At 48.3% G+C, this 24553-nt stretch overlaps 2 protein-coding genes across 2 annotated transcripts in view; one reads left to right on the forward strand and one right to left on the reverse strand.

Moving 5' to 3' along the window:
* Window positions 1-10578, reverse strand: part of OGDH (oxoglutarate dehydrogenase) — a 67185-nt gene extending 56607 nt beyond the window's left edge. Inside the window, exon 1 of the mRNA XM_041751600.1 lies at window positions 10461-10578. The gene's annotated coding sequence lies outside the window, so the exon portion shown is untranslated. The remainder of the gene's footprint in view (window positions 1-10460) is intronic.
* An 11045-nt stretch (window positions 10579-21623) lies between these two features.
* Window positions 21624-23996, forward strand: TMED4 (transmembrane p24 trafficking protein 4). The gene is made up of 5 exons (XM_041751613.1): window positions 21624-21823; window positions 21942-22042; window positions 22188-22313; window positions 22544-22690; window positions 22989-23996. Exons 1-5 carry the CDS (start codon window positions 21697-21699, stop codon window positions 23136-23138), a joined length of 651 nt encoding a protein of 216 aa, XP_041607547.1. The 5' UTR covers window positions 21624-21696; the 3' UTR covers window positions 23139-23996.
* The last annotated feature ends 557 nt before the right edge of the window (window positions 23997-24553 follow it).

Raw genomic sequence — 24553 nt, forward strand, 5'->3', positions numbered from 1 at the left:
AATAAATGGCTAAATGAAATTCTCTGAACAGAAATGAAATGATAAGATAAGGAATCTTATAACATCAGGAAATAAAGAGGAATAAAAATGGGTAAATATTTCCTTCTCCTCTTGAATCTTCTAATTATGTGTGATAGATGAGGCAAAAATTGCAACATGTTTGATATGGTTCTAAACATATGTAGAGATAATATTTAAGATAAATGAGGGAGGATAAAGAGATGTAAATGGAGGTATGGTTTCTACACTTCCCTCGAACTGATATAATGATGACACCAATAAACTATAATAAGTCACACACACATATATACACATACTATTATACACAACCACTAAAAAGGCTATTCAAAGACACATACTCAAAATCACTATATATAAATAAAAGGTTTTAACATATGTTCAAATACTCTGTAAGAAGTCATAAAAAGACAACAAAGAAAAAACAGAAAACAAAGAAAGACATTTAACTCCTAATATAAACAATCATTTAAGTATAAAGGATCTAAATATACCAAATAGAAAACAGATTGGCAAAGTGGATAAAAAAGGATCCAACTATATGCAAATCTATAGGAAACTCAATTCCAACAAAATGATAAAGACGGAAAGCCAAAAGGTGAAAAATTACATATCATGCAAACATTAATCAAAGAAAAGCAGAAGTGCAGTATTATCAGATAAAGTAGACACAATAGCAAAAAAAAAAAAATACAAGACAGAGACATTATATAATGATAATAGATCAATCCACTAAGAAGATAATACTAATCCTGGATATACATCAAATAATGTAAGTGCAAAATATATTAACCAAACTAATAAAAGGGAAAAGAGAAACTCACAATTATAGTTGGAGACTTCAAGTGCCCTCTTTCAACAAGGGATAGAGCAGCTAGATGTAAGATGAACAAGGATATAGAGGAACTCAACAGAAGTACAAACTGTCACAACTGACCCAACTTGAAATAGGTAACTTTATAATTCCACAACTATTAAAGAAATTTAATATGCAATTAAAATCTCAAAAAGTAATTTTCAGGCGCAGATGATTTCACTAGGGAATCATACCATATGTTTAAAGATTAATTCCAATCCTACACAAACTATTCCAGAAAATATAAGACACCAATTCAAAAACAACAACAAAAATTCAGCAAATAGAATTAAGCAATACACAGACACAATTATACTTTAGTGAAATTTATTCCAGGGAGGCAAGGCTTGTTCACTACTCAAGAAAAAAAACAACAATGTAATCCACCATATTGACAAGCTAGAGAAGAAAAATCACATGATCATATCAATAGATGCTGACAAAGCATGTGACAAAATTCAACACCCACTCATGATAAAAACCCTCAGAAAGCTAGGAGTAGAGAGGGATGTCGACTTGATACAGAGCACCACAAAAACATCCCGCTAACATACTAAAGAGATTGAAAAAAGAGACTGAAAAAGAGACTTCTTTCTAAAACTGGCAGCAACATTAGGATGTCTACTCTCATGTCTACTATTCAACACAGTACTGAGAATTGTTGCCAGAACAAAAAGGCAAGAAAAGGAACTGAAAAGCCAGGTCAGAGATTAAGAAAGGAAACTACTTCTACTACTTCTATCTGCAGATGACATGATTGTCTTTATATAAAACCTCAAGGAATCTACAAAACTCCTCACAGAATAAATGAATTCAGCAGGTCAGAGAATACAAGATAAACATATAAAAATCAACAGTATTTCTATATGCTATTACCAAATACATGAAAGCCGAAAAACTTTAAAAAGAAATATTTAGTTTTAAGTCCAACAAAACATGTGCAGGTAGGCTGAAAACTACAAAACACTGATGAAAAAATTTAAAAATCTAAATAAGTGGAGAAACACACCATGTTCACTGATTGGAACACTGAACATGGTCAGGATATTGATTATTACCAAACTGATATACCAGTATAATACAATTCTTATCAAAACTCCAATAACTTATTTTTTGTAGATAGAGGTTAAAATTATTCTAAAATTTTTAGGAGAAGGCAAAGGAACTAGATTAGCTAAAACAATTTTGAAAAGAGAGAATAAAGTGGGAAGAACCAACCTACTTGACTTCAAAATTATGTAGTTGCAGTAATCAAGACTGTGTGGTATTGATGGTAAGATGAACAAAAATTCTAGTAACAGAATAGAGAACTCTGAAATAGACCCATACAAACACAACTGATTTCGGACAAAACTGCAAAAGCAATTCAATGGAGGAAGAATAGTCTTTTCAACAAATAGCATAAGTTGGATATTCATTGGCAACCTCCTCTCAAAACAAAACAAACACATCTCAAACTAACTTAATACCTTATACGGAAATTAACTCAAGAGTCAGATTTACATGTGCAACAAAAAACCATGAAACTTATAGAAAAGAACATAACAAGAAATCTTCAGGAACTAGAACTAGCAGAGTTCTTAAACTTGATGCTAAAAGCACAATCCATAAAAGACAAAAATTGATAAACTGGACTTCATCAAAATTATAAACTTTTGCCCTGCAAAACATCTTAAGGAGATGACAAGCTACAAAAGAGGAGAAAATATTTGCAAACCACATATTCAACAAAGGCCTAAAATATATAAAGAATTCTCAAAACTCAACATTAAAAAATATACATATCATAAAATGGGCAAAAGACCAAATGGGCAAAACAACATGACACTATACAGATGGCAAATAAGCACACAAAAATGTGTTCAACATCACTAGCCATCAGGGAAATGTAAACTGAAACCACGAGACATCGCTACACAGCTATTAGAATGGCTAAAATTAAAAAAAAAAATAGTGACATTACGAAATGCTGGCAAGGATGTAGAGAAAGTGGATCGTAAATACATTCCCCGTGGGAGAGTAAAATGGCACAGCCACCATGGAAATTTTGGCTATTTCTTAAAGGACCAGACATGCAGCCACCGAATGACCTCGTCATTGCACTCCTAGGCATTTATCCCAGAGAGAGAAAAACTTATGTTCACATAAAAACCTGCATATGAATGTTTCTAGGAGCCTTATTTGTAATAGTCCAAGAATGGAAACAACTCAATGTCCTTTAATGGGTGGTGGTGTATTCTTGGCTTGGAGGCATAAAAAAGAGCTACTGATGCAGGCAGAAAGCTGCATTCATCTTCAGAATATTATGAGGAGTGGAAAAAGCCAATCCCAAACAGTTATGTGCCTTACGATTCTCTTTCTATAACACACATCATTTGCCAAAATCAGAGAAATGGAGAGTAGATTAGTGGCTGCCAGAAGCTAATAAGATGGAGGCAGGAGGAAAGAATATGTGGCTATAAAAAGGCAACAGGAGAGATCCTTGTGATGAGGGAAATATTCTGTATCTTGGCTGGTACCAATGCCAGTACCTGGTTGTGATACCATACTTTAGTTTTTGCAAAATGTTACCATTTGAGGAAACCAGGTAAAGGGGTGCTGGGATCTCTCTGCACTATCTGTTGTAACTGCATATGATAAATTTATAGGTACAGTAATCAAAATAAATCTCAATAGCTGCAGTTATCCCAAAGTAAACTATCTAAAAATTTAAAAAGTACATAGTACAGTATTTTTTTAATGGGGCAAAGAGGAGTGAGATCGGTTAAAAGTAGACCGATATGTACACAAGTACACAACTGTGTAGGTATAATATACATACAATAAACATGGTAAAAGTTTGGTAGTTAATAAACTGCAAATTTAAATGAGACCCACAGAAATTCATGCTTCTGAAATTAGTTTTTTTTTTTATTTTTATTTATTTATGATAGTCACACAGGGAGAGAGAGAGAGGCAGAGACATAGGCAGAGGGAGAAGCAGGCTCCATGCACCGGGAGCCTGACGTGGGATTCGATTCCGGGTCTCCAGGATCGTGCCCTGGGCCAAAGGCAGGCGCTAAACCGCTGCGCCACCCAGGGATCCCCTGAAATTAGTTTTTATTTTTTATTTTATTTTATTTATTTTATTTTATTTATTTTATTTTATTTACTTTATTTTATTTATTTTATCTTATTTTATTTATTTTATTAATTAATTAATTAATTAATTAATTTATTTATGATAGAGAGAGAGAGGCAGAGACACAGGCAGAGGGAGAAGCAGGCTCCATGCACCGGGAGCCCGATGCGGGATTCGATCCCAGGTCTCCAGGACCGCGCCCTGGGCCAAAGGCAGGCACCAAACCGCTGCGCCACCCAGGGACCCCTGAAATTAGTTTTTAAAAGTAACTGAACTGTGGCGATGGCTGTATAAGTGTGAATACCCTACAAATCCTTTGTGTATTCTATTTTTTTATAGAATATTTTATTTATTATTTTGACAGAGAGAAAGCCCAAACAGAGGAGCCTGATGCGGGGCTAGATCCCAGGACTCCGGGATCATGACCTGAGCTGAAGGCAGATGCTTCACCTAGTGAGCCACTCAGGCAACCTAATTGTACATTTTATTTTATTTTACTTTTTAAAGATTTTATTTATTTATTCATGACAGACAGAGAGAGAGAGGCAGAGACACTGGCAGAAGGAGAAGCAGGTTCCATGCAGGGAGCCTGACATGGGACTCGATCCCGGGTCTCCAGGATCAGGCCCTGGGCCGAAGGCGGCGCTAAACCACTGAGCCACCGGGGCTGCCCTAATTGTACATTTTAAATGAGTGAATGGCACAGCACACGAGTTGTATCTCTAAAGTTTTGCAAAGGAAAAAAACTGAAATGTGGAAAGTGCTCTCAGTTATCGAAAACTCTGATCTTTCTCCAGCTTTCCAAGATCCAGTCCTTGGCTAATTTGCAAAGCTAGAACTGTACTGCGTACTTTCACATAAAGCATGTCCACATGAAAACACTGTAGTTTTACTGTCACACCTACTGCTACTGTTTGTCACGCTGTTCTTCCATGAACAAGGCTTCATTCCAGGTCACTGGTCCTGAAGCTGCTTGGAGCAGTGAGCCTGGAAGTATGCCTCCAGTCCCTGCTTCACAGTACGGGACTGCAGGACACGGCACACAGAAACCAAAACAGAGGGCACTCCTCAGGCCTTGGATTCATCTGTCCTCTGTTCTGCAACTACCACTTCTCCACTGCATTTTGGAAGGCAGCTATGCTCACCCCTACACCACCAACGCCGATGCCCCCAGATTCTACTGAGTCTTGAAACACAACTTACACTTCTGTTTGGCAGCTCCATGAGGCAGAAGAGGTACACTAGTGGTGTGCTACTACAAGAAATGTGCCTCATCTCATCACAGGCCATCCAACCTCCAGAAAAAGGACAAGTATTGTGGGTGATGCAGGGTGGTCTGCTCAAGGGCTCCCCAGAAGCGCCAAGGAGAAGGATTGGAATCGTGGGGTACTGAGTACGGAGAAGTGCTAAGTACAGAAAGTGCTGTGGAGGCTAAATATGCTTAGGGGCGTCACTCCAAGAGTGCAGAGAGGATGGGTACATGGGGTGCTGAGGATGGAGGGGTACTGAGTACACAGGTGCTGCATGGTGGTACACTTAAGCACGTCACCCCAGGACCTCAGGGAGAAGGATGGGGGAGGCAGGGTGCTGAGTCCAGAAGAGTACTAAATATACAGCATGATCTGAACATTAAATATTTTTAAGGTTATCACCCTAGGAGTGCAGGGAGAAGAATGGATATGGCAGGGTCCAGGTTACGGAGGGGTACCGAGTACACAGAGTGCTGTGGAGATTAAATACGCTCAAGGGTGTCCCCCTGGGAGCACAGGAAGGATGGGTAAGGTGGGGTAGTGGGTGCAGAGGAGTACTGAGTTCACAGGGTGCTGTGGATCCTCTGCTCAAGTGTGTCTTCCCCAGAGTGTAGGGAGAAAGATGAGTATGCAGGATACTGAGTCTGAAGGGGTACTGAGCATGGGCTGCTGTGGGTGGTCTGCTCAAGGGTGTCCCCCCAGGAATGGAGAGAGAGGGATGGGTAAGGGAGGGTACTCAGTCTGGAGGGGAACTGAGTCCATGAAAGGCTGTGGGTGGCCCACTCAAGGGCATCTCCTCAAAAGCGCAGGTTGAAGGATATATGAGGTGGGGTACTGAGTCTGGAGGAGTACCAAGCCCATGGGATACTGAGGGTGGTCTGCTCAAGGGAGTCTCCCCAGGACCACAGGGAGAAGGATGAATACAAAGAAGTACTTAGTCTGGAGAAGTACTGAGTCCACAGGGTGCTGTGGGTTGTCTGCTCAAGGGATCCCAGGGAGAAGGATGGGTACTGAGTCCATGGGGTACTGTGGGTGATGTGCTCAAGGGCATCCCCCCAGGAGTGCAGGGAGAATGAGTAAGGAAGAGTATTGAGTCTGGAGGGATACTGAGTCCACAGGATGCTATTGGTGGTCCATTCAAAGGTGTCTCCCCAGGACCACAGGGAGAAGAACGGGTAAGGTGAAGTCCTCAGTCCAGAGAGGTCCTGAGTCTGGAGTACTGCAGGTGGTGCATTCAAGGTTGTCTCCCCAGGCACACAGGGAGGATGAGTAAAGCGGATACTGAGTCCGTAAGGGTACTTAGTCCACAGGGTGCTGTAGGTGGTACATTCAAGGGTATCACTCCAGGAGCACAAGGAGAAAAATGGGTAAGGTTGGGTACCGAGTCTGGAAGGGAACTGAGTACATGGGGTGGTGTGCTCAAGGGTGTCACCCCAGGAGTGCATGAAGAAAGATGGACAGAAAGGAGTACTGAGCCTAGTGAGTCCCTGGGGTGCTATGGGTGGTCCACTCAAGGATGTCTCCCTAGAACAGACAGAAGGATGGATACAGAGAAATACTAAATCTGAAGGGGTACTAAGTACCCTAGGTGCTACAGATGGTGTGCTCAAGAGTATCCCCCCAGCACGAGAGAGAGAATGAATACAGAGAAATACTGGGTCTGGAGAGGTAGTGAGTTCATGGGCTGCTGCAAGTGGTGTACTCAAGGGCATCCCTCCAGGACAAAAGGAAGAAGAATGGGTACAAAGTCTATGGGGTGCTCTGGGTGGTCTGCTCAAGGGTGTCTCCCTAGGACCACAGGAAGAAGGATGGGTACTAAGTCCCTGGGATGGTGCAGGTGGTGGGCTGAAGGGCGTCTCCCCAGGACTGCAGGGAAAAAGATGGGTAAGGAGGAGTACTGAGTCTAGAGCAGTATTGAGTCCCTAGGGTGGTACAGTTGGTGTGCTAAAGGGTGTCTCCCCAGGACCACAGGGAGGAGGAGGGGTATGGAGCCAATGGGGTACAGTGGGTGGTCTCCTCAAGGGTGTCTCCCCAGGACCACAGGGAGGATGGGTAAGGAGGAGTACTGAGTCCAAAGGTGTACTGAATCTCCGGGGCGGTGTGTTCAAAGGTGTCCCCCCCAAGACTACAGGGAGAAGGAGAAGTAAGAAGGAGTACAGAGTCTGGGGGAGTAGGGGATCCATGTGGTGCTGTGGATGCTGTGTTTAAAGGTGTCTCCCCAGGAACAGAGTAAGGATGGGTAAGGTGGAGTACTGAGTCTGGAGAGGTAATGAGTCCCCAGGGAAGTATGGGTGGTGTGCTCAAAGGTATCACCCCAGGACTGCAAGGAGAAGAATGGGTATGAGGTAAGGGAGAAAGATGGGTACTGATTCCATGGTATGCCGCAGGTGGTGTGCTTGAGGGCGTCCCCCCAGGACCAGTGGGAGGACGAGGAGTAAGGAGGAGTACCAAGACTGGAGAAGTAGACAGTCCACAGGGCGTTGTGGGTGGTGTGCTCAAGGGCGTCCCCCCAGGACCACTGGGAGAAGGAGGGGTAAGGAGGAGTACTGAACCTGGAGAAGTAGTCCACAGGGCACTACGGATGCTGTGCTCAAGGGTGTACCCCCAGGACCACTGGGAGGAGGGGTAAAGATGAGTAGTGAGTCTGGGGGAGTAGACAGTCCACGCCACTCTGTGGGTGGTGTGCTCAAAGGCATCCTCCTAGAACATCTGAGAGAAGAAGTAAGTAGTAGTACTGAGTCTGGAGGAGTAGACAGTCCATGGGGCTCTGTGGGTGGTGTGCTCAAGGACGTCCCCCCAGGACCACTGGGAGGAGGGGTGAGGAGTACTGAGTCTGGCGGAGTAGACAGTCCAAGGGGCTCTGTGGGTGGTGTGCTCAAAAGCGTCCTCCTAGGACGTCAGGGAGAAGGAGGAGTAAGGAGGGGTACTGAACCTGGAGTAGACAGTCCACAAGGCGCTGCAAGTGCTGTGCTCAAGGGTGTACCCCCAGGACCACTGGGAGGAGGGGCAAAGAGGAATACTGAGTCTGGGGAAGTAGACAATCCACACTGCTCTGTGGGTGGTGTGCTCAAGGGCGTCCTCCTAGGACGTCTAGGAGAAAGAGAGGTAAGAAGGAGTACTGAGTCTGGAGGAGTAGACAGTCCATGGGCCTCTGTGGGTGGTGTGCTCAAAGGCATCTTCTTAGGGTGTCTAAGAGGAGGGCAAAGGAAGAGTACTGAGTCTAGAGGAGTAGACAGTCCACAGGGCGCTGTGGGTGGTGTGCTCAAGGGCGTCCCCCCAGGACCACTGGGAGAAGTAAGGAGGAGTACTGAGTTTGGCAGAGTAGACAGTCTGTGGGGCTCTGGGGGTGGTGTGCTCAAGGGCGTCCTCCTAGGACCACTGGGAGAAGTAGTAAGGAGGAGTACTGAGTCTGGAGAAGTAAACAGTCCATGGCGTGCTGTGGGTAGTGTGCTCAAGGGCGTCCCCCTAGGATCCCTGGGAGTAGGAGGGGTAAGCGGGAGTACTGAATTAGGGGGAATAGACAGTCCATGCCGCTCTGTGGGTGGTGTTCTCAAAGGCATCCTCCTAGGATGTCTGGGAGGAGGAGTAAGGAAGGGTACTGAGTCTGGAGGAGTAGACAGTCCATGGGGTGCTGTGGGTTGTGTGCTCAAGGGCGTCCCCCCAGGACCACTGGGAGAAAAACGAGTAATGAGGACCACTGAGTCTAGAGGAGTAGACGGTCCACAGGGCGCTGTGGGTGTTGTGCTCAAGGGCATCCCTCCAGGACCACTGGGAGAAGGAGGGGTAAGAAGAAGTACTGAGTCTGGAGAAGTAGACAGTCCAAGGGGCTCTGGGTTTGGTGTGCTCAAAGGCATCCTCCCAGGACATCTGGGAGAAGGAGGGCTAGGGAGGAGTACTGAGTCTGGGTGGTGTCCAGGACCACAGAGAGAAGGATGGGTATTAAGTCTCTGGGGTCCTACAGATGGTGAGTTCAAGGGCATATACCCAAGATCACAGGGAAGAGGGAAAGGAGTACTGGGTCTGGAGGGGTGCTGAGTCCCCAGGGTGCTGCGGGTGGTGTGCTCAAGGGCATCTCCCCAGGGCTACAGGGAGAAGGAGTAAGACGTACTGAGTTTGGAGGAGTACTGAGTCCTTGGGGCACTGTGGGTGGTGTACTCAAGAATGTCCCCCTGGGACCACAGGATGAAGAAGAAGTACAGAGGAGTACTGAGTCCAGGAGTATTGAGTCCTTGGGGTCCTGCTGGTGGTGTGCTCAAGGGCGATCCCCCATGACCACAGGGAAGAGAGGAGGTACTGAGTCCTCGGGGTGCTGAAGGTTGTATGCTCAAGGTCGTCCCCCCTAGATCACAGAGTGAAGAAGTGGTAAAGAGTAGTACTGAGTCCGGAGAGGTACTAAGTCCTCGGGGTGCTGCAGGTGGTGTGCTCAAGGTTGTCCCCACAGGACCACAGGGTGAAGAAGTGGTAAAGAGTAGTACTGAGTCCGGAGAGGTACTAAGTCCTGGGGGTGCTGCCCTCAAGGTTATCCCCCCAGGACCACAGGGTGAAGGAGTAAAGAGTAGTCTGAGTCCGAAGAGGTACTAAGTCCGTGGGGTGCTGCGGGTGGTGTGCTCAAGGGCGTCTCCCCAGGACCGTAAGGAGAAAGTGGAGTACGGGGGAGTACTGAGTCCGGAGGGATACTGAGTCCTCGGGGTGCTGCCCTCGGTCTTCTCAAGGGCGTCTCCCGGGGCGCGCAGCCAGGGCGGCGGCGGGCGGAGCAGGCCCCACGGCCCGCAGCCGCTCCATCAAGGGCGCGCCACCCTTCCGAGCCGGCAGAGGACGGCGCCGGGCGGCTCCCGTGTGACGCCTCCCCGACCTTGGGGGTCACCCTGCCCGCGGCGCCCGTTCCCTCACATCCGCCGCGAGGCCCACCCCACGCCCCACACAGCCAATAGCGCGCCACTGCGCGCCCCCCGCGACGTCTGCGCGCGCCAGCGCCCGCCAATCTCCGCCCGTCAGACGGCCCTCGCCGTCCCATTGGCTGCCACGGTCGTCCATCAGGCCCCGTCCCGCCCACCTCCCGCCGTCAGCTCTGCTCCATCCGGCTTCACTCCCTGTCACCGCGGCGCCTGCGACAACGAGGCTGCGGCGCCCTCGCCCTCTGCCACGCCCCCCGCCTCCTGCCCGAGGGCGCGGGTCCTCCCGCACCAGCCCAGGCCCAGCGGCAGCGCGCGCTTACCTGTCCCCGGCTCGGCTCCACCCGAATGAGGCGCCGACACCCCACTCCGGGGCACCAAACTCTTGATCCCGCCCCGGCGTGTGGCGTCAGCACGCAGTCCCGCCCCTGGAGAAGAAGGCCCGCCCCGGCCGCTCGGGCGTGGCCTGACGTCACAGAGCAGCGCCGGCGTGGTCGTGGCGTGGGCCGGGGGCCTGCAGTGGGCGGGCGGGGTCTCTGCGGCCCCGACGCCGGGTGGCCGCCGGGGGAGGAGTGGCGAGTGCGTGTGCGAGTGCGGTTTCCCTCCGGAGGTCGTTCCCGTGAGGAAGGAAGAGCGCTGTGCGCGGGCAGCTGGGCGGCCATGGGGTCGGGGTATTCCTGGGGATGGGGGGCCAGTGGGGACCGTCCGAGCGGTAACCACTCCCAGTACCCTTCGCTACTCCTGTCCCTGGGCCCCGTGCGGGTGCGGTGGTGCGGTTCCTGTCTCGGAGCTTGTTTCACTGAGCATGTGCTGAAGGTGGGTCCACGTTGGAGCAGGGGTCAGGATTCCCTTTTTTGTTTTGTTTTGTTTTTTAAAGATTTTATTTATTAACCAGACAGAGAGGCAGAGACACAGGCAGCGGGAGACGCAGGCTCCATGCACGGAGCCCGACGTGGGACTCGAACCCAGGACCCCGAGGTCACGCCCTGGGCTGAAGGCTGACGTGCAACCGCTGAGCCCCCGGGCGACCTGATTGCCATTTCTACGAGCAGAGAGTAGTCCGTCCTGTGGCTCCTCTGCCGCTCCTGTGCCCATTCCTTGTTGGGGTCGTTTGCATGTTTGAGCTTTTGTGCCTGGTGCTGCGGTGAGGTTGGCCCACAAGCACCCGTGGAGTGCGGGACGGGTGTCCACCCCTACTGTGTGTGTACCTGGGAGGGGAGCCCTAGCTGGGTTTTCCAGCGCCTGCCACGGCCGCATCACGTCCCCACCAGCAAGATGCGAGGGTCCCAACTTACTTACATTCTGGTTACTATTTATTTTCTTTTTTAAAAGATTTTATTTATTCATGAGAGACAGAGAGGCAGAGACACAGGCAGAGGGAGAAGCAAGCTCCATGCAGGGAGCCCAACGCGAGACTCGATCCCAGGTCTCCAGGATCACACCTCGGGCCAAAGGCGGCGCTAAACCGGAGCCAACCAGGGACCCTGGCTTTAGCTTTTTAAAAAAACTGGGTGAGGGCAGCCCGGGTGGTGCAGCGGTTTAGCGCCTCCTGCAGCTCGGGATGTGATCCTGGAGACCCGGAATCGAGTCCCACATCGGGCTCCCTACATGGAGCCTGCTTCTCCCTCTGCCTGTGTCTCTGCCCCCCCCCCCCCCCACGCTCTGTCTCTATGAATAAATCTTAAAAAAAAAAAAAAAACAACTGGGTGATTATCTTTTCTTTTTGATTGAAGTACAATTGCCTTAAGAGTGTAGCATTAATTTCAGGTGTATACCATGGTGACTTGATATTTTTATACATTAGGAAATGGAGCCCTGCAGGGGCGCCTGGGTGGCTCAGTTGGTTGAGCTTCTGCCTTCAGCGCAGGTCATGATCTCAGGGTCCCAGGAGGGAGCCCCAGGTCCTGGCCCAGATCCCTGCTCAGCAGGAAGTCTGCTTCTCCCTCTCCCTACCCCTTCTCCCCCTCTCTCTCTTAAATAAAATCTTAAAAAAAAAAAAAAAAATACCCATCCCCGCGATAGTCTAGTTACCTTCTGTTGTCATGCGAAGCTATGAGGGGGTCGCTGCCTGTGCTTCCTGTGCTGTACATCAACATTTATCGCTGGGCAGCCCTGGTGGCGCAGCAGTTTGGTGCCGCCTGCAGCCTGGGGTGTGATCCTGGAAGACCTGGGATCGAGTCCCACATCAGGCTCCCTGCATGGAGCCTGCTTCTCCCTCTGCCTGTGTCTCTGCCTGTGTGTCTATGAATAAATAAATAAAATCTTTAAAAATAAAAAAACATTTATCCCTGAAAAATAGGTGCCCCTTAATCCCCTTCACCTATTGTGCCCGCTCCCAACCGCTTCCATCACCTCTGGTAACCAACAGCTTGTCTGAATCTGCGTCTGTTTTGTTTGTTCCTTTGCTTTATAGATTCCACACAGGAGTGAAGTCGCATTTGTCTTTCTCCGACTTACTCTGTAAACAACGTGGATCCACCCACGTTGTTGCAAATGGTAGGATTTTATTGTTTTTAATGGCTGAATAACATTCACATGTGTGCGCCCACATGTGCGTCCCCCCACCTCATCTTTCTCCTTCTGTATGTCAATGGACACTTAGGTTGCTTCTGTTATCTTTCCTGTTGTGAATAAAGTTTCAGTGAATGTAGGGGGTGCATATATCTTCAGATTGGTGTTTTTGTTTTCTTTGAATAAATACCCAGAATTGCTGGATTTTAGGGTAATTCTATTATAATTCTAAAGTTAATGTTCTTAAATTTTAAATAGGATTTTGTTTATTTGACAGCACCAGCAGGGGGAGGGGCAGAGGGAGAGGGAGAAACAGCTTCCCCTCTGAGCACAGAGCCTGATGCAATGGGGGCTCCATCCCAGGACATTGAGATCATGACCTGAGCTGAAAGCAGAGGTTTTGCCCACCGAGCCACCCAGGTGCCCCTATTTTTAATTTTTTTTTTTTTTTAGGAACTTACATACTGTTTTCCAGAGTGGCTGCACCAGTTTGCAGGGCATGAGGATTTCCTTTTCTCTGTGTCCTTGCCAACACCTGTTATTTTTTGGCTTTGTGGAAATAGCTGACCTGACAGGTGTGAAGCGGTATCTCATTGTGGTGTTGATTTGCATTTCCCTAAGGATCAGTGATGCTGAGGATCTTTTCATGTGTCTGTTGGCTAGTTTTAGCCTTTATATTTAGGTGGTTTATCCATTCTGAGTTAATTTTTTGTGTTTGATTTGTGGCAGGGGTTCAACTTCATCTTTTTATGTGTGGAACTCCAGCTGTCCTGGCACCATCTATTGAAGAGATAATTCTTTCCCCCATTGAATGGACTTCACACCCTCTTTGAAAATCAATTGAGTTCATTTCTGGACTCTCAATTCTATTCCATTGGTTCCTATGTCTGTCTTTATGCCGGCACCTCACAGTTTTGATTACTATGGCTTTGTAGTAAGTTTGAAATCCGTTAAGTGTGAATTCTGCAACTTTGTTCTTTCAAGATTGCTTTGGCTATTTGGGACCTCTTGTAATTCCATATAAATTTAAGGATTAGCTTTACCACTTTTGCAAAAAAAAAAAAAAAAAAAAAGCTGTTGAAATTTTGAGAGGGAATGTTGAATTGGTAGACCACTTTGGGCAGTATTGAGGTCTTAGCTATATCAAGTCTTCCAGTCTTCTTTAATTTCCTTTAGTATTTTTACTTTTCAGGGTATAAGCTTCGTACCTTGGTTAAAGTTACTACTAGTGTGTTTGTTCTGGGCAGCATTTGTAGGTGGAATTGCTCTCTTAATTTCCTTTTGATTGTTCATTTCTGGTATGTTGATTTGTGTACTGATACTGTGCCCTGCAACTTTACTGGATTCATTCATGAGGTCTGGTAGCTTTCTCTTGGATTCTTTGGGATTTTTTTTTCCATATGTAGGATCATGTCATCTGTGAACATAATTTTTCTTCCTTTCTGGTTTGAATATGTTCTGTTTTTCTTGTCTAACTGATCTAACTGGAAAACCCAGGACAGTCTTGAATGGCAGTGGAAGCCCTGGGCCTCCTTGTCTTGTTTTTGATGTTAGGGGAAAAGTTTCAGCCTTTCACTGCTGAGTATGATGTTTCTGTGGGATTTTCATAGATGCTTTTTATAATATTGAGGAAATTCCTTTCTATTCCTAATTTTCCTAGAGTTTTTGATGATGGAAGGGTGTTTGATTTTGGTTAAATGCCTTTTCTGTATCGGTTGAAGTAATCATGTGTTTTTTCTTCCCTTCATTTTATTAATGTTATTGTGACATAGATTTTCTTCTGTTGAACCATCCTTGCATGGATGGGACAAATTCCCCTTGGTCATGATATACATTCCTCTTAATGTACTCTTGGATTTGCTAGTATTTTGCTGAGGTTTTTTTTCATCTGTATTTGTAAGTGAAATTGGTCTAATGTTCCTTTATTGTGATATTTTGTCTGGTCTTAGCATCAGTGTGATGCTGGCATGTTCTCAGTTTGTCCAGAAGTTTATGCAGGATTGGGGATACATCTTTACACGTTTGGTGGAATTCAACAGCAAAGCACCGGGTCCTGGGCCTGTCCTTACTGTGTCGCTCTAGGTAATGTGTGTTTCAAGGGATTTTCCCTTTAACTCCTGTGAAGTCACTGGTAATGTCTCTATTGCCCATTTCTGATTTTAATGATTTATGTCTCTTTTTTTCTTTGTCAACCTAACATAAGGTTTGTCAGTGTTGATCTTTTCAAAGAAGCAACTTCTACTTCCACGGACTGTTGTTTTTCTATTCTTTTTCTTGATCTCTATTTAAATCTTTATTATTCTTTCCTTCCACTAGCTTTGGGTGTAGTTTGCTCTTTTTCTTTTTTTGTTTCTCAAAGTGCAAAGTTGGGTTATTGACCTGCTATCTATCTTTTGCTTTAATGTAGACATTTGCAGCTACAATTTTCCTTTGCACACTGTGTTCACTGCATCCTATGGGTTTTGCTCTGTGTGCTTTTTCTTTCTTTTTTTTTTTTTAGATTTTTAAAAATTTATTTATTCATGAAAGACACAGAGAAAGAGAGGCAGAGACACAGGCAGAGGGGAAAAGCAGGCTCCATGCAGGGAGCCCAATGTGGGACTTGATCCCGACGTGGGACTTGATCCAGGGTCTCCAGGATCACTCCCTGGGCCGAAGGCAGGCACTAAACTGCTGAGCCACCCAGGGATCCCCTCTGTGTGCTTTTTCATCAAGTGTACGTTCTGCATTCATTCAAAAATGTTTGTACGAGTTGGCCCTAGGTTCTGGGGATGAGGCAAACCCAGGAGACGGGCTCTGTGTTGTCACAGAGCTGACATTCTAGGACAAACCAACAAGCTAGCAATTGGCAGCCCCTGGAATCCAGAAAACAGAATGGTGGTAGCACTGCATTAGTTTTTGTTTTTATTATTTTTAAAAAGATTTTATTTATTCACGAGAGACACACAGAGAGAGGCAGAGACACAGGCAGAGGGAAAAACAAGCTCCCTGCAGGGAGCCCAACGAGGGCCTCAATCTTGGGGCTCCAGGATCATGCCCTGAGCCAAAGGTAGATGCTTAACCGCGTAGCCACCCAGGCGTCCCTGCTTTAGTTTTTAAACTTTGTATATATATATTTTAATATTGTAGAAGAATTACTCATTTATTTTGATGTGAGGATATGTTTAGTATTTGGTTGTGATGGCATCATGAGTGTTCATATGTCCCAAAGTCATCAAGATAGTACATGAAATATATGTAATTTTTTTATATCAACTATACCTTAATAAAGCTAAGAAAGACTTAATTTAATTCATTTTTAAATCAAACTCAAAGGCTAATGTTAATAGGCATTATATTAAAAATTCTGAATTAATTATTGATTCATTTGGGGGGAAAGCCGCCAAGAAAATTTCCATTCTTTTTTTTCTTTGAAAAAAATTTTAAATTTCTACGTTATTAAATACGTGACATTCACATGGTTCAGAAATCAGTAAGACATTGAAAGATGTGTAGTTTGCACCCACTTGATTATCTGCTGGTCTGCCAGACCCCATCCCCTGCCAGGGGCAACTCTGTATTCACTGGATCACGGGACAGTGAGGTGTCTGTTTTCTTGGGGTAGACAGCGGAGATAGAGAGAACCCAGGGACTGGGGCATGGCCATGGAGCAACCAGGAAAGTATGTCTGCACTTGAATCAGTCCAACCATCCTGACGTGTGCTGGCTGACTGGGTGTTACTGTAGGTAACCCGCCATGCTAGCAGCTTACTGCACACTCGCTGTCGTAACTGGGCATTCCATGCTGCATATCTTTCCATATCAGTTCATAGAGAGCACCCTCATTTTTACCAGTTGCATAATTGGACAGCATGGTTCTGGTGGGGATAGCTTACCTTTGTCCACTGTGGTATTGGCCAGGGCAGCCTCTCTGGAACTGGGGTGGGGGGGAACAGCCACTGGGAGGAGGCCAATTGGAGGATCCAATCAATCCAATCAGCCTTCTCCCAGTGGCTGCTGGCCTCCCAGGGCAGGCTGAGACTCATTACCGCCAAGCTCCCAGGGGTGGACCCTGGCGGCTGCACTGCCGTGGATTCGGCAGCACAGGCCACAGCGCCAGGCCAGGTTCCTGGCGGGGAAGCGCGTCCCACTGCTTCGCAGAAGGGGCAGCCTGCAGATGGCAGCAGGAGGAGGGCTGACAGACATTCTGGCACACTCCGGCCCAGGGGTGTCCACCCTCATGCAGTGTTTCCAGCCTCTCTCGTCCTTTCTTTTCAGCACAGGTTTTCAATATATTTCCCTCACTTTTGTTTCTCTTCAGTGTTTGGAAGTTTGAAGCCATTTGCTCCATATTCTGGATTAAATTTTCTGTGAACTGCAAGATGGGACAGAAGACCTGATTTATTTATTTATTTTTAAGATTTATTTATTCATGAGAGACAGAGAGAGAGAGAGGCAGAGACATAGGCAGAGGGAGAAGCAGGCTCTATGCAGGAAAGCCGACGTGGGACTTGATCCCATGACCCCAGGATCACGTCCTGGGCCCAAAGGTGGCGCTAAACCACTGAGCCCCCTGGGATCCCAAAAGACCTGATTTAGATTGAACACTACCTACAACAGCATTTTGATCCTATGATTTTATAGTATCAGCTGTTTGGACAGGATCATAATTTTCAAATCAGATCAAGTCATTCCTTGATCAGGAGTTCTCCTTTGCTGGAGTCCTTGAAGTGGCCTAGGAGGCCCACCCACTTCCAATTTCCTCCAACTGTCCCCCGCCCCCAAGGCTTGCTCCTCTGACCTTCCACTTGAGGTGGGGCTCTTCCTCTTTCTTCAAGTATCTATGTGGCCGGCGCCCCAGGCCTCTCTTACATGGCATCTTCTCCATGAGCCACCTTTTGACACACTGTTGTACCCCACCCTGCTGCTAACCAGACACTTCCTATTTTGGTCTCTGCCACAGATTACCACAAACATGGTGGATTAAAACAACAGAAATGTGTTATGAGATTCTAGAGAGAAGAAGTCCAAAATGAAGACGTCAGCTGAGTTGTGCTTCCTCCAGAGGCTCTAGGAGGAGAGATTTTCTTGCTTGTTTGTCTCTGTTTCTGGTGGCTCAAGGCATCCATGGCTGTGGCTGCATTCTGTCCAATGTCTACCTCTGTGATCCCATGGCCATGTCCTTTTATCTGTACATCTCTCTCTTCTAAGTGTACAGTTCAGTGACATTATGATCTCCAGATCTGTTGGAACAGATCTCCAGAACTGTTTTCGTCTTACAAATCTGAAACTATCCATTAGACAACTCCCCTTCTCCCTACCCCTCCCCTACCTTCCTTCCCTCTCTACCTCCTTCCCCCCCTTTATTTACCCTCTTGTAAGTGGAATCGTACAGCATGTATTTTGTGACAGGCTTATTTCACTGAGCATCATGTCCCCAAGGTCCATTCGTGCTGTGGCACTGCAGGATTTCCTTCCTATTTGAAGGCTGAATGATGTTCAGTGATGTGTATATGCCACTTTTGTTTACTTCTCATCTGCTCATCCATCAATGGACATTTGGGTGGCTTCTACTCTTGGCCACTGTGAATAGTGCTTTTGTGTCTTTTAAAGGTCCTATCTTAAAAAAAAAAAAAGTAAAGGTCCTATCTTCACTGCTTTTAATTTTTTTCTTCTTCAGTGCTTTTAGAGATCTACCCAGAATGGGACTGTTGGGTCATATGGTAGTTTTAGTTTTAATTTCTTGTACACCCATGTTCTTTCCCATAGTGGTTGTACCATGTATGATGCTGCGCACAGTTCATGAGGTTTTAATTCTCCACATCCTCACCAATCCTTATTTTCTTTTTTTTTTTTTTTTTTTAAGATTTATTTATTCATAGAGAGCGAGAGAGAGGCAGAGACACAGGCAGAGGGAGAAGCAGGCTCCATGCAGGAAGTCCGATGTGGGACTCGATCCCGGGTCTCCAGGATCACACCCCGGGGTGCAGGTGGCGCCAGACCACTGCGCCACCAGGGCTGCCTCTTCTTTTTGGTTTTTATACCAGTCATCCTATGGGTGTGTGGGTGTCTCTGTGATAGACACTGGTCACTGGATTTAGGGCCCACGTGGATAATCCAGGATTATTGCATCTGGTCCTTGATTACATTTGGAAAGACTCCAAGTAAGGTCACATTCACAGGTTCCAGAGATTTCAACACATGATATGTCTTTTGGGGGTGGGCACCATTCAACCCACTACAGTCCCTAACCTCTTCCCTGCTGCATTTTCCTCCTTGACACCTATCTCAATCTGACATGTTATATTGTATTGAAGGGCAGTAATCAAAATAAACCCATGAGGACAAGGATTTTTGTCTTGTTCACCATTGTGTCCCCAGAGTTTAGAACAAAGACACAATAATAGCTGCTCAGTGATATTGAGTGAAGGGGCAACTGGCTTAGGAAAATGTTGACAGAAATTACCCACCACTGTTGAGGGGAAAAGTTTTCAGGCCTGGGGATTTAGATGACCTAATGTAGATTTTCTACTGTGGGTAATGCAATCTCTTTAAGATTACCCATCAATTAGGACAAATTTTAGGGTTCTTTTGAAAAAAAAAAAAAACAACTAGAAGTATAAATACCATTTCTCACCAAAGTGAATCAGGATTCCTTGGATAAATGGCAGATCTTTAAAAAAAGAGATTAGAGGAAGAGCATGAGCAGAGGGAGCAGCAGAGTAAGAGGGAGAAGCAAACTCCCTGCTGAGCAGGGAGCCAATGCAGGGCTTTGATCCTGGAGCTCTGAGATCATGACCTGAGCTAAAGGCAGGTGCTTCAGCCACCGAGCCACCCAGGTGCCCCGTAAATGGCAGATTTTGTGTGTAGGGCAGGCAGTGTACAAAATAGAAAACCAGGAAACCACTTAAGATTACTGGGGTTGTTTTAAAAGGGCACAGAGAACTTGGAAACCTTACGATCTGAACGTTAAGGGGTAATGATTGCAACATATGCAGACACGTTTAGTTTTACTGCAAATCCTCCCTGGTTCTTGATCTAATGGTTTACAAGATACCGCAGGGACAGACACAAATGTGAAATGACACGTTAAGATACAATCTGCCCAACCCAGAATGTAGAGGATTCTAGCCCAGGGGTCTAGCTGCTTCAGTAAGAAACAGCACTGTGGTCATCAACCATGAAGATTTAGGAGCTACGTCCCTGACCCAGTGAATTTACCTTATTTGCACCGATTAAACAATCTAAAGCCTGAGACGATGGGAGAAACTGTACATATGCTAAGTATTAGGGGACATCAAAGGATTACTTAACCTCATTGGATGTTAATATGGTATTAAATTTTTTTTAAAGATGTATTCACGAGTGACAGGGAGAGAGGCAGAGAGACAGAGGGAGAAGCAGGCTCCCCGCAGGGAGCCCAATGCAGGACTTGATCCCAGGACCTGAGGTCACGACCTGAGCCAAAGGCAGATGCTCAACCACTGAGCCACCCAGGTGCCCCATGAATATGGTATTTTTAAAAGTCCTCATCCGTTACAGATACTCAAGTATTTATAGGCAAAATGATGTATATGCAGAAAAAATGCACTTTAATATACTTTAGGGAAAACATGCTGAAATGAAACAAGGCTGGCAAAAGTTGATTTTTGTTGAAGGTGGGTGATGAGTATATGAAAGTTCATTCTAACTATTCACTGTTTTTGGAAATTCTCTATGAGAAATTTAAAGCAAAGCTTCACCCGTGCTCTGCTGTGATTCTATGGCCAGCAATGATGTTCTGGTTTGGTGTTGGGCTCCCTGTGCCCCAGAGGAGAGGTGGTGTGACCAGGCCCAGCAAACACGCCACCTGACCCCACTCATTGTTTTTCGAACTCTCCCTCCGTTTCTTAGCTCAGATTTTCAGTCTCCTTTTGCACCAGTTTGTTCATGGGGGGGGGGGGCGCGGGGGGCGGGGCGGGAGGATAGGGTTGGGGAAGCCGCAACAGCATGCAGGTCAGGTCCCTTAACCCCAGACGGTACCCCAGGTTGGAACGGAGATGAGATGCAGAATGAGGCCAGACTATTGTCCATCCCAGTAGACGCAATTGAGCCAAACGCCCATATTTAAAATCAAGGGGCTCTATGCCAGACCCCCATTTTCAGCTTCTGGAGGAGACAGCTGTAAACGGAGGCTTTGGGTCCTCAGAACTGCTGCGTCTGGAACGGCCTTTATTGGCCAGGATGCTGTTCTGGCTCCGTCCCAGCGCTTATGGGAGAAAGAGCAGCGTCGAGCGCGGCGCCAGGGCTTTCGCAGGCCTCACCTGGGGCACGGGGCGGGGGCAGCCCGACAGCTGGCCGGAAAGCCGCGAGGCCCGCGGTGTCCACTGAAACGACGAAGGGACCCCTGTCGCATCTGTCCCCGCTCCACGCATCTTCGTGGAGGTCAGCGCAGTCCCTGGCACCCCCCGCCCCGGGAGTGCCTACCACGCACGCAAGTGTTAGGAAAAGCCCAGCACAACCGCAGGGTCGCAGGTCACGCCCGGCGGTCACAGCCCCACCAGTTCAGGCCGCTCCCCGGCCCGCCTCCCGCGCGGGCTCCCTCGTCCCCAGACTCCTACCCCAGTGCTGGACCCCTCCCCCATGCCCTTCCTTCTCCCGCCTGGGACACTCTGCCCCCCGCGACCCGGGTCCAGTGTGAAGTCCCACCAGGTCCGGTCGGCGGAGGGGCGGGGCGCGAACGAACCCGCACATGCGCGCTCCGACGCTGGCTGCGCGGCCTCTCCGGGAAGCCGGGCAGAGGCTTGCGCACGCGCAGGGCGGAGGAAACGCGTAGGTAGGTGTCGGGCAAAGCGTCGCTCCCGGAAAGCGGAAAGGAGCCCCGGGCGTCCCCCGCATGCGCACTCTCCTCTCGGCAGAGCTGCCTGGCCTGGAAGACGGGCGGAGCGAGACGGACGCAGAGCGCCCGCCATAGCGCATGCGCACTCAGCGCCTGGCCCAGCTGCGTCTCCTGGACCGGGGCTCGGGCGCGCGCATGCGCGACGGGCCTCGGGCGCGCGTTGGCAGGTGTCTGGCGGGTGGCGGCGGGCGATGGGGCGACCGGCGCTGCTGCTGCTCGCGCTGTGCGCAGCTGGCGCCCGGGGACTCTACTTCCACATCGGCGAGACCGAGAAGCGCTGCTTCATCGAGGAAATCCCCGACGAGACCATGGTCATCGGTCAGGCGGGGCGAGGGAGGACAGGGCCTGCGTGTCTCCCAGACGCGGCCGCGGCGCCCCGCGGAGAGTGGGAGCCGGCCGGAGCAGGCGGGTCGTGACGGCTGTGTGTGCTCCGCAGGGAACTACCGCACGCAGATGTGGGACAAGCAGAAGGAGGTCTTCCTGCCCTCGACCCCCGGCCTGGGCATGCACGTGGAGGTGAAAGACCCCGAGGGCAAGGTAGGGCAGTGGTCCGCGCAGCTCCGGGGGACCTGCGGGGCCAGGGACGCGCAGGGACAGGGCGGGGCACATGCGAGGTCGGGGCAGCTCGGGAGACGTGTGGGGACAGGGCAGTGAGCGCCTGTCACGGTGTGCTCCGTTGCAGGTGGTGCTGTCCCGACAGTATGGCTCTGAGGGCCGCTTCACCTTCACTTCCCACATGCCCGGCGACCATCAGATCTGCCTGCACTCTAATTCCACCAGGATGGCTCTCTTCGCTGGCGGCAGACTGGTAAGAGAAGGGCCTCTCCGGCCACATCCCGGAAGCTGTCCCCGATTCCACCAAGTTTTGAGTGAATGGCCACCATCACTTGTGACCCTTTGTGACCAGGGACAATCAAAGAGACAGGTGCTGCACTTCTGTCCCACAGCCAGGGGTGGAGTAGGTTCCCTAGCCCAGAACTGAGAGTCGGAGGGCTTCCGACCTCAGGGCTTTGGGGCTCCAACCCCCTTTCTTTGTAGCGCGTGCACCTGGACATCCAGGTTGGGGAGCATGCCAACAACTACCCCGAGATCGCTGCCAAGGACAAACTGACCGAGCTCCAGCTCCGAGCTCGCCAGCTGTTGGATCAAGTGGAACAGATCCAGAAGGAGCAGGATTACCAGAGGGTGAGCACATGTCACTGTACGGAGACGTGGCAGTTGACCTTTGTGCTTGCTGGAAGTCTCTGCATAGGGCATGTCCTTCCCGGGAGCTCAGCCACTGAGACTGGGGTGGACAGTGTGAGGAGAGCGCAGTTCCTGGAGGAGCAGCACATCCCTCTCCTGGGGTGCTGCCTGGGGAGCCTGGGGCAGCGTTTCAGCAGGCATTTGGTCCCAAAGTCAAATTCTATGCAGGAGGGAGGGGTCTCATGACAGTGGGAACCGTTTTTCTTGCATATTAATCCTGGCTCGTTGTCCCACGCAGTATCGTGAAGAGCGCTTCCGTCTCACCAGTGAGAGCACCAACCAGAGGGTCTTGTGGTGGTCCATTGCTCAGACAGCCATCCTCCTCCTCACTGGAATCTGGCAGATGCGTCACCTCAAAAGCTTCTTTGAGGCCAAGAAGCTGGTGTAGTATCCTCTCCATATGATCCCTCCCCATCACCTCAATTACTTGGTACTTTCCCCACCTGATACCTTATCCACCTGGATTTTGAGGGAAAAAAAATGAAAACAGTATATAAGCCACATTGGTTCCATGGCAACAAAGCATTCACATCAACCACTCGTTCACACTGGTTCACGAGGACCGAGGACCGGGTCCTCGGTTTGGTCCAGGTTTTCAGAGGTCTGTTTTGGGGCCTGTTCAGAGTCAAAACTGCCCTGGGACTAAATCTTGCCTCTCACCTCCAGTGATTCCACTCCATCCTGTCACAAAAAAGAGCAAGTGAAAAATCCTCTGCCCTTCCTTTAACTTCTTTTTGTTTACTTAGGCGGTAGGCGGCTGAAATGCCCCACCGGGGAGGCCCTGCCTCACTGTCCCTCGCTAGTCCTGGGTTAGCTCAGTGGCTTTGTGAATGTTAAGAAGGGCAGAGGCCTCGGAGGATTGAGATGTTTTTCTATATATTAGAACTATTTTTTGATAAATTATATATATTTTACTTCCTGGTTGAAGTGCTCCTGCCTGTGTATGACCAGCATTGCAGCCTTGTCTGCATTCTGTGTATCCATACGTTTTAGCTAAGGGCCACAGCAGGGCTCACACCTGACAGGTGCTCCCAAGGCCTACTGTGAGGGCCGAGACTTCCCTGGGACACTGGGATTTCAATCACTGGGCCCCAGAGCGAGGTAGTGCCAGAGCCAGCACAGGCAGGGCCCTCCTACCCTCCCACCTTCCTAACTTTTATTTAAGCTGTGCTAAATGTTTTCTTCACAGGAACCACGTTTGGTTCTTCATACAGATTTTTCCAGTGAAATAAAATGTGTTGTAGTAGCTGTGTTTGAGATGAAGTAAGAGGCTGCGGGCAGAGGGGAGGCACGGAGGGAGGTGGAGGAAAGGCCCCTGGCCTTTGTGGGGGACATCAGCAGGCAGGCCCAGGCTGCCAGCTGCCAGGCATCCATGGGTGGGGGAACAGCTGGGCGGTCGCTGGGCCACTCCCAGAGGTCGGCCATGTAGGCCACCGGCGGGGCATCCTTTGAGGAGATACAGTAGCTGTTTCTTAGCTCCTAGGATCGAACTGGAGCATCTTGGTATCCTGCCCTTCTGCCCTTGTGTGGTATTAAACTTGCCCGCTCTTGACTTTTTATTTCATGGTTTTATTTGTATTTAACAACATTGCTTATTTGACCTACAGAACTAGCGCTTTCTCTTTTTTTCACACGTGTGTCCTATACCGTTTCCTGTATGTACTTACTTTTACTCACAAAACGATCTGGAAGTTTGTCTTCTAGGTTTTATCATTAACATTTTTAAAAATATATTTTATTCATTTATTCATGAGACACAGAGAGAGGCAGAGACACAGGCAGAGGGAGAAGCAGGCTCCACCC

The sequence above is a fragment of the Vulpes lagopus genome, chromosome 4, assembly GCF_018345385.1.
Source record: "Vulpes lagopus strain Blue_001 chromosome 4, ASM1834538v1, whole genome shotgun sequence".
Lineage (NCBI taxonomy): Eukaryota > Metazoa > Chordata > Mammalia > Carnivora > Canidae > Vulpes > Vulpes lagopus.

Coding starts and splice junctions, on each gene's coding strand:
- TMED4 (XM_041751613.1), top strand. CDS start 21,697: ATGGGGCGACCGGCGCTGCTGCTGCTCGCGCTGTGCGCAGCTGGCGCC. Junction 22,043..22,187: donor TGAAAGACCCCGAGGGCAAG/GTAGGGCAGTGG, acceptor GCTCCGTTGCAG/GTGGTGCTGTCCCGACAGTA. Junction 22,691..22,988: donor AGGAGCAGGATTACCAGAGG/GTGAGCACATGT, acceptor TGTCCCACGCAG/TATCGTGAAGAGCGCTTCCG.